Source organism: Electrona antarctica (assembly GCF_951216825.1).
Source record: "Electrona antarctica genome assembly, chromosome: 5".
In the NCBI taxonomy this organism is placed as follows: Eukaryota; Metazoa; Chordata; class Actinopteri; order Myctophiformes; family Myctophidae; genus Electrona; species Electrona antarctica.
Window position 1 is genome coordinate 50,979,307 of NC_136810.1, and position 10,371 is coordinate 50,989,677.

At 44.6% G+C, this 10,371-nt stretch overlaps 1 protein-coding gene across 1 annotated transcript in view; it reads right to left on the reverse strand.

Moving 5' to 3' along the window:
* The window catches only part of hydin (HYDIN axonemal central pair apparatus protein), a 231,991-nt gene that overhangs the window by 80,269 nt on the left and 141,351 nt on the right, over positions 1-10,371 (reverse strand). The window contains exons 44-49 of the mRNA XM_079502371.1: positions 8,135-8,236; positions 7,101-7,284; positions 6,709-6,850; positions 4,451-4,613; positions 3,778-3,862; positions 2,081-2,187 (exon numbers count right to left, since the gene is read on the reverse strand). Of these exons, the coding sequence (XP_079358497.1) occupies positions 2,081-2,187; positions 3,778-3,862; positions 4,451-4,613; positions 6,709-6,850; positions 7,101-7,284; positions 8,135-8,236 (783 nt within the window). The remainder of the gene's footprint in view (positions 1-2,080; positions 2,188-3,777; positions 3,863-4,450; positions 4,614-6,708; positions 6,851-7,100; positions 7,285-8,134; positions 8,237-10,371) is intronic.

The following is a 10,371-nucleotide window of genomic DNA, read 5'->3' on the forward strand; positions in this document are numbered from 1 at the left end:
GTTCGCTCTGAAAGAATATATATTCAAAGATTTGTGCCGCATTTTTACGATTTTTCAAAAATAGCAGACCTACAAGCTCGTAGCGCGCCACTCGGTGGCGCGTTATGAGCTTGTAGATCTGCTATTTTTCAATAGCTAAAGTATAACATAATGCTTAGTTAAAACACCAAAATGGGTTCCCGTCCAGAATGGGCTAATATGGGCATTGTTATACACAAGATTATACAGACAGTAAGTAATCTCGTGTATATACTGTAGCCAGACAACTATTCCACAATCTCCAAATGCTAATGTTATATTGAGTCTGGAACTACACCTCCCGAAATACGAACACGGAAGCTGGCATCTGTTCGTCATTTCCGTTTACGAAATATATATTATATTTTTCCCATTTCCATTTCTACTAAGCAGCGAGCTATATTAAATGCTTAGATCATTTTGATTTAGGATAGATTTGCGTGACTGTAAAGACGAAATGGAAGCGGGGAGGAGGAGGCTTCCATTTCGCTTTGCTCTTGATCAGAGCTTCCATTGCTCCAGACTGTATACAGAAACATTTGAAAATTGCGGGAGGTAACAGTCTGGCCACGCAAGACTGCTGTAGTAAGTGACATTTTCAAAAATAGCAAAAAATTGCAGATTTACAAGCGCACAATGTTACACGTTGTGAGCTTTGCAGATTGGCTATTTCCAAAATGCACATTGTTGTGTGTCTGTCTACACGCCATCGCAATATATTCCAGTTCACCTACTATGGTTTACAGCCAGGTGTAGATATATGGTCTGTATTCACTCACAACCCCTGGTGGCAGTTTGACGACCCCGCTTGCCCTGACGTCTGTGAACACAATTCTTTTACAGTATAGTAACTATAATGTATGTGCCTGGCTGTAAATAACATTTCATCGCAGCGGTGTATGCTTGCATGACCCTGCACGTTTTGATATATAGCTGTAAGCGGTTTTATAGAGCTGCCCGTTAGTGTGATATAAAGTCAAAGTCAAAGTCAAGTGCTCATTAAATATCCACCAAACAATAGCCACCCCCATAAAAACCACCAGCTGTGAAGAGAAGGGGGATATATGGACAGATATATTATGGTCTGTATTCACTCACAACCCTGGTGGCAGTTTGACGACCCCGCTTGCCCTGACGTCCGTGTTAACACAATTCTTTTCTATATTTTTTAACGATACTTTTTTATGATTTGGCATTTCATGCTTTGTTTCAGACTAATACATTGTCAGCTGCCAGAAGGACTAGATTTATAATGCTCTGTCTGTCTGTCTGTCTGTCTGTCTGTCTGTCTGTCTGTCTGTCTGTCTGTCTGTCTGGTCTGTCTGGTCTGTCTGGTCTGTCTGTCTGGGGCTAATTTTGCAAACCACTGGATCGATCAGAGCCAAATGTCTTGTGAATGCTGTCAGCCCAAGTAGGCCAAGTAAGTAACTATTTTTTTTATAAATGTTTAATTATTTTTAAATAATGTAACTTGAATTTGATATGTTTAGCCATATCACGTCAGAGATTCACTGGGAAGCCTGTCTTATATACATGTGGTCTTACTTGGCGGCTAAGGGTACTTGGGTCTTAGCGGTCTATAGGCTGCTAAGCCAGCCTAACGGTGTGTCGCGGGTTCAACTCCCGATCCCGATTACCTTTTATGGGGGGGTGCCGCGTGTCACCCCCCCCTCCCCCCACCTCTCTCCCCATTTCCTGTCACCATACTGTACACTATCCAATAAAGGCAGAAAAATCCCAAAAAATGTATCTTACAAAAAAAAGGGTACTTGGGTCTTACCCCCAAAAATAACATTCTAGGTGAGAAATAGTCTATGCAGTTACTCGATATTGATTAATTTCACATTTACAACAGCTGGTATAAAAGTATGCCAACAATATTCGTGAGCAGAAAATAGGTTTCATATCAACATTCCTAAATGCGGACGTTGTTGACCCAAAGTTTGTGGTCTTGTTTACTACCATAACATTGTCATGTACAGTAGCTGTACTACAGCTACTGTAGTACAGCTACTGTTCTTTGCTTCTTTTAAACCTGTACAGCATTAGAGTGTGAACCCACCCCTTCTTTGAGTGACTCGTCTGGTTGTGGAGGGGACTCCTCCAGTGGGTCCCTGACGTCCCTTTTCTTCTTCTTCAGTGGGTCGTCTGTCTCTCTCTCCTGAGGAACTGCATTTAAAACAACACAGACAGAGTCAACAGCATGATGTCAGTAATCAGTGGTGGAAAACGTACAAAATTATTTCAACACTGCAATGTAGAAATGCTCCGTTACAAGTAGAAGTTCCGTATTCAAACTGTACTTCGTATCAAAATGTACTTAAAGTACCAAAAGTTTAAATATACTGTATGTAAATAAAACGCATACAAAAATATGTAAAGCGTGTAGATCTGCTCATTTTAAATGAGCAGATCTACACGCTCACAACGAGTTGGCTATTTTCTAATAGCCTAGGCACAAAATACGGCTAAAGTGGTTCATGTATTTTAACTTTTATAATGTAAATAGATAGTAATACATACTGTAGTAGTATATCTATTTTTATACAGTATGAGCAGTGACAAATAACAGCAACGGTTTATTCACTGAATAATTCAGTCAAGAGCTGTCGTCGTTCATGACAGATGCTGACAAGCTTTCGCATGAATGTTGAGAGCATGAGAGCATACTAGTTAGTGTACAGTACAGTGAAACCTCACAGGAGCTACAGCACCATGCATGTCTAGTGAAACCTCATATGAGCTATACAGTACCATGCATGTCTAGTGAAACCCCATATGAGCTATACAGTACCATGCATGTCTAGTGAAACTCCATATGAGCTATACAGTACCATGCATGTCTAGTGAAACTCCATATGAGCTATACAGTACCATGCATGTCTAGTGAAACCCCATATGAGCTATACAGTACCATGCATGTCTAGTGAAACTCCATATGAGCTATACAGTACCATGCATGTCTAGTGAAACTCCATATGAGCTATACAGTACCATGCATGTCTAGTGAAACCCCATATGAGCTATACAGTACCATGCATGTCTAGTGAAACCTCATATGAGCTATACAGTACCATGCATGTCTAGTGAAACCTCATATGAGCTATACAGTACCATGCATGTCTAGTGAAACCTCATATGAGCTATACAGTACCATGCATGTCTAGTGAAACCTCATATGAGCTATACAGTACCATGCATGTCTAGTGAAACCCCATATGAGCTATACAGTACCATGCATGTCTAGTGAAACCCCATATGAGCTATACAGTACCATGCATGTCTAGTGAAACCCCATATGAGCTATACAGTACCATGCATGTCTAGTGAAACTCCATATGAGCTATACAGTACCATGCATGTCTAGTGAAACCTCATATGAGCTATACAGTACCATGTATGTCTAGTGAAACCCCATATGAGCTATACAGTACCATGCATGTCTAGTGAAACCTCATATGAGCTATACAGTACCATGCATGTCTAGTGAAACCCCATATGAGCTATACAGTACCATGCATGTCTAGTGAAACCCCATATGAGCTATACAGTACCATGCATGTCTAGTGAAACGAGTGCATGTGTTTGGTCCGACTAGTCATTGGTCCGAAACACAACAACCCACCTCAAACCCTAACCTAACCATAACCGCAAGCACGGGAGCAGGCGCTAGTCCGAGGTGCGGACGCATGTCGAACGAATGCTCCGTCGGACCATAGTATGCCTCCCTAGTGAAACTCCATATGAGCTATACAGTACCATGCATGTCTCTATAGGCTTCTGTTGGTGATTCTTTAGTGGTGTTGCAGGACGACATCTTTCTGCCTTCTGGCGCCACCATAGACTGGAGGGAACAAAAAATAAAGAGTAAAGCCATAGATACATAGAGCTGCCCATGCAGTCCATCATCACTTTTAAATCTTTGCTTAAGACCCACTTATTCTCCTTGGCCTTTAGTGTCAGCTGAGGTATAGCCCTGTTCCCCTCATTAGTGCAATATAGTCTGCTTTGTTTGTGTCTTTATATTGCCTGCTATAGTCTGCTTATATTGTATCGTTTTGTTTTCATTGGGGTGCATACTTAGTTTAGACTAGTCATTGGTTAGACATGGGTTAAGGTTAGGTTTAGGTGTGCTGCCCCGTGGGAGGTTAGGTTTAGGGTCAGGGTTTGAGATATAGGTTGTAGTTGTAGGACTAATGACTGGTCTAACCAATGACAAGTCTAAACCAAATACTGTCTAAACTAAGTACTGCACCCGTTTTCATTTCTTCTAAATGGTTGTTTATATTATATTGTTTGTGCTTTGCTTCTTTTAAACCTGTACAGCACTTTGGTTGACCTGGTCATGTAAAATGTGCTATATAAATAAAGTTAAGTTGAGGCTGATATCTGCATTTGCACATGTGCGCGCGTGTGAGAGATAAGGAGAGACCTGTTTTGATGCCAGCTGGCTCTTCTTCCCTGATGAGTCCTCTTTATTGTCCCTCCTCCCTCCCTTCTTGTTCCTTCTCCTCGTTTCATCCTCCTCTCTCAACCTCTCCACCTCCTCTTGCTGCTTCTGTTCCACCTGCTCTCTCATGGCTCGCTCCATTTCCCTGGCACGCGCACACGCACAGTACACACACGTGCATTGTAATGCGTTATTTCGGTGCACAAATTACAGTACATTAGACCGGGAATCACATATAACTCTGACAGATACATCATTCAAGAACACCTAAGGGTACACTGGCTATAGCAGCACCTTCTCCTCCACACGGCCAATTACAGCTGAAACAGAGCGTATGCACGCACACGCACACGCACACACACACACACACACACACACACACACACACACACACACACACACACACACACACACACACACACACACACACACGGAAGTGGGGGAGCAATATTACAAATACAGTGGCTCATGACATAATGCTATAGATTTTTTTGAGCGGTGCTGTAGCTGCTCCAACATGTGACTTTGTGTGCATGTGTGTGTCTATTCCTTATTATCTCGCCTGCTGTGACGTCACGTGTGTCAATACATCACCATCAGACATCATCAGAATGTGTCATCATCATGTGTCAGGCACCGCTCACTTGGGTGTGATTTTTGGGTGTGATTTGTGAGGGGCGCTATCCACTTCCAACGTCTGACTTTCAGAATGACTGTTGTTCCGTGTGGCTCAGTACCTGTCTCTGTTCTGTATGAGCTGATGGGGGAGTGTTCCGTGTGGCTCAGTACCTGTCTCTGTGCTGTAGGAGCTGATGGGGGAGTGTTCCGTGTGGCTCAGTACCTGTCTCTGTTCTGTAGGAGCTGATGGGGGAGTGTTCAGTGTGGCTCAGTACCTGTCTCTGTTCTGTAGGAGCTGATGGGGGAGTGTCCCGTGTGGCTCAGTACCTGTCTCTGTGCTGTAGGAGCATGGGGGAGTGTTCCGTGTGGCTCAGTACCTGTCTCTGTGCTGTAGGAGCTGATGGGGGAGTGTTCCGTGTGGCTCAGTACCTGTCTCTGTGCTGTAGGAGCTGATGGGGGAGTGTTCCGTGTGGCTCAGTACCTGTCTCTGTGCTGTAGGAGCTGATGGGGGAGTGTTCCGTGTGGCTCAGTACCTGTCTCTGTGCTGTAGGAGCTGATGGGGGAGTGTTCCGTGTGGCTCAGTACCTGTCTCTGTGCTGTAGGAGCTGATGGGGGAGTGTTCCGTGTGGCTCAGTACCTGTCTCTGTGCTGTAGGAGCTGATGGGGGAGTGTTCCGTGTGGCTCAGTACCTGTCTCTGTGCTGTAGGAGCTGATGGGGGAGTGTTCCGTGTGGCTCAGTACCTGTCTCTGTGCTGTAGGAGCTGATGGGGGAGTGTTCCGTGTGGCTCAGTACCTGTCTCTGTGCTGTAGGAGCTGATGGGGGAGTGTTCAGTGTGGCTCAGTACCTGTCTCTGTGCTGTAGGAGCTGATGGGGGAGTGTTCCGTGTGGCTCAGTACCTGTCTCTGTGCTGTAGGAGCTGATGGGGGAGTGTTCCGTGTGGCTCAGTACCTGTCTCTGTGCTGTAGGAGCATGGGGGGAGTGTTCTGTGTGGCTCAGTACCTGTCTCTGTGCTGTAGGAGCTGATGGGGGAGTGTTCTGTGTGGCTCAGTACCTGTCTCTGTGCTGTAGGAGCATGGGGGGAGTGTTCTGTGTGGCTCAGTACCTGTCTCTGTGCTGTAGGAGCTGATGGGGGAGTGTTCCGTGTGGCTCAGTACCTGTCTCTGTGCTGTAGGAGCTGATGGGGGAGTGTTCCGTGTGGCTCAGTACCTGTCTCTGTGCTGTAGGAGCTGATGGGGGAGTGTTCTGTGTGGCTCAGTACCTGTCTCTGTTCTGTAGGAGCTGATGGGGGAGTGTTCCGTGTGGCTCAGTACCTGTCTCTGTTCTGTAGGAGCTGATGGGGGAGTGTTCCGTGTGGCTCAGTACCTGTCTCTGCGCTGTAGGAGCTGATGGGGGAGTGTTCCGTGTGGCTCAGTACCTGTCTCTGTGCTGTAGGAGCATGGGGGGAGTGTTCCGTGTGGCTCAGTACCTGTCTCTGTGCTGTAGGAGCTGATGGGGGAGTGTTCCGTGTGGCTCAGTACCTGTCTCTGTGCTGTAGGAGCTGATGGGGGAGTGTTCCGTGTGGCTCAGTACCTGTCTCTGTGCTGTAGGAGCTGATGGGGGAGTGTTCCGTGTGGCTCAGTACCTGTCTCTGCGCTGTCTGAGCTGATCCAGGTGTCTCTTGGCGAGCAGCTCCTTTTCGTCCTCTGGAAGGGCGTCGTACTCTTCCTCGTCCATCTCCTGCAGTCGCCGTTTCTCCCTCTCAGCCACATCCCTCTCTAGGGCCTCTGGAACACGCACGCGCACACGCACGTCAAAGCAAAATGCATCACCAAAACAAAATGACCTACAATATACAGTACATAGGGTGTAAAATGATATCCCCATGAACTCATAATAATCGTACTATTGTATCTTATCAGAAATGTGTGTGTGTGTGTGTGTGTGTGTGTGTGCGTGCGTGCGTGCGTGCGTGCGTGCGTGCGTGAGTGCGTGCGTGCGTGCGTGCGTGCGTGAGTGCGTGCGTGCGTGCGTTACCCTTAGCCTCCTGCTGCGCTCTGTGCCGTGTGGTCAGGGCAGTGAAGGAGTCGGACAGGTCCACCAGGTAGATGTGTCTGCGGTTGTTGAAGGCCTTTAGGACCACCTGTAGACTGCTGGCCACTGAGCGCGTGTACGTGCACTCCAGGCCGTCCATCACGACGGCACGGTGACAGTCGCTCAGCTGTCAACCAAACAATATAGGCAGTGTTGATTTTGATAGCAAATGTAGATTTTAGTTTTAGTCACCTGGAATGTTTTAGTGTTAGTCTAGTTTTAGTCGACTAAATATATAGTTGATTTAGTCGACTAAAATGTATTCTGGTGGGTCTTGATGCTGTCGTGATGACTGTTTTACACTATTTGCTGAAAATAGCAGATCTACAAGCTCGAGTCATGCATAACGCGTCGCGCTGAGTTGTGAGCATGTAGCTCGTCATGAGTGAGCTTGTAGATCTATTTTCAGCATGCAACCAAGTGTAAAATGACTTATACTGGATCTCTTGTTCATTGGTCCCTTCCTAACATTTTAGTCTAGTTTTTATTTGATGAAGAAATTGTCAATACATTTAGTCTTTAATAGTTTTAGTCATCATAGCTTAGTTTTCATTTAGTTTCCATACATTCTTCGTCAGTGAAAAATGGTAGTCGACTAACATTTTTTGTCATAGTATTAGTCGACGAAATCAACACTGCTTTTAGGTAACATCTATGAAAATACTTTATCCCTTTTAATTAACCCATTAAGACCTGAGGCCAATTCTACAAGGACCCCCCAAATTGCTCTATTATGTATTTAGCTGTGGACACCCATCAGATTTTTTTTCCTTCTGCCAGGGACCTCCAGAACGGAAGATTATGTTTTTGAAAAATTCCTAAATCATTGAACATTGTCTATTTAAAAAAAAATGTTCAACATTCCATTTTAATCCATTTACATATGTTATTTCTGTTCAGCACTTTGTAATTCCTTCCTGTTTTAAAAAGTGCTATAGGCTACAAATGAAGTTATTATAATTATTAGACTAATTTACCTGTAGTCTTTCTGCCAGGATTTCAACCAGCAGCTGTTCCGGTAAGAGATGACTGAGATTGACTCCCACTTGGTTCAGAATCACACTCTGAGTTTGACCAACCTGCACATCAGACATTACAGAATCACACTCTGAGTTTGACCACCCTGCACATCAGACATTACAGTGAGTTTGACCACCCTGCACATCAGACATTACAGTGAGTTTGACCACCCTGCACATCAGACATTACAGTGAGTTTGACCACCCTGCACATCAGACATTACAGAATCACACTCTGAGTTTGACCACCCTGCACATCAGACAGAATCACACTCTGAGTTTGACCACCCTGCACATCAGACAGAATCACACTCTGAGTTTGACCACCCTGCACATCAGACAGAATCACACTCTGAGTTTGACCACCCTGCACATCAGAATCACTCTCTGAGTTTGACCACCCTGCACATCAGACAGACATTACATACAGTACAATTGGTTTATTTGAATCCATGCCCAGAGTACTGTACATGTTTCCTGTTTTTCATGTATTTATTGGTTTCTTGTATACAGTTTGAGGGGCGCTAGCCTCTTCTATGCCCAGCTTTCCTTGTCTGTGTAAACACAAACATTGGAGCCAAAATAAAAGTGAAGACGCAAATTGTGATTGGTCGGAAATTTCGGAATGACATGTGTGAGGATTTGATTGGCTGAGCACGGAATGTGACGTACAGTATGTGATGTACGACGATTTGATGTATGATGATAAGAACTTGTTTTATTTTATTATACACAAAGCACTAAGTTAACCGATTATATGCCGCCACCTGGTGGCTAAACTCAGTAGTAGGTCCCAGATAATATCTTCAACAAGGCTTCTTTACATAGCCTTGTTGAGCCTAGTTGAACAGGAAGTGATTTTGTGATGACACGTAGCCTCAGTCCATGCCGTCTTCTCTGGATGTAAACATTGGTTGTCCACTCGCGAGGTCAGATTAACGTTTTATTAAGCTGTAAACATCATCCTTTATCTCAATCTGAGCCCCTAACGATGTTTTAGATAGCGTGCGTGTGCGAGGATATTTGATGACGTCACTCCGAGTCATCGGAGGCTAGCGATGGTGCTAAAAACAGCTAACAGACGGTAAATAAAATACTATTAATTCTGCATTAAATTACATTAAAGAAACCTGATATAAGCAATAACCCCGAGAAATCGCGGGTCTGGCATATATTGTGTTAACAGGTTTACTGCCACCTGCTGGACGCAAAGCCAACCTCAGACTGCCGAGGGCGATTTAGAGGGTGCACACACAGCACAGAAACGGATGTTGTCAATGCTAGCGAGCTAAAATATAGCCATCCTTGCTCTAGAAAGCGCCAATGTTTCCATCTAGACCACCGGAAAATCAGCAAAGACCTCCGAACATCACGCGTTTTATCCAAACCACAGAGAGCTCCGTAGATTAGGAGTTATTCAGCTTTTAGTCAGCCTGTATAATGGGAGGTGGACGGCAGCGCGGTTGCGCAATCCGGTCTAGGATCGCTAAAGAAGGAAAGGCCGAGCCAAAATAATAATGAAAAAATAGTAATCAGCGATCCGGTTTGATATCAATAATAAAGCTTATCAGACGGAGCATTCCGCCAGGAGCGGAAGGTAATTACATTCCTTATGGCGGAGCGTTCTGCCAAAAGCAGTAAGTCTGTTAATAAGTTGTTGGTATAGTGTGGTATACACCAGGGGTTCTCAACGTTTTTAGCCGGAAATGCTTTGGCAATGTCTCGGGACCCCCGCCTCGCCCCCTCCCGGCCCAAATAAAAATTGACTGCTTCAATAACCATAATAATAGAGACAATACACCATAAATAAATACTGAAACCAGATATAATCATTATGGAAGGTGTAAGCATGTACTATGTGTACTATATGTAAACTCTTCATTTCCATTTTCCAGCCATTCAGTTGCAAAAAAAACATATTTTTTTTTTATAATTTGGGGACCCCCCAAAATAATTTGGCGACCCCCCGAGGGGTCGCAACCCACGGGTTGAGAACCCCTGGTATACACGACTAGTAAAAACTAAAAAGAAAGAAAACATTTAAAATGTCACCCTAATAGTGTTGATGATGATGTAAATGCTGTGTAGCAGGAGTTTAGTAAGCCATTAATAGTGGTACTAGTACATAGAAGTGGTACTTCTACAGTGGTTCTCTGAATCATACACTGTAGTCCTGTGTGAAAGTACTGGGAACA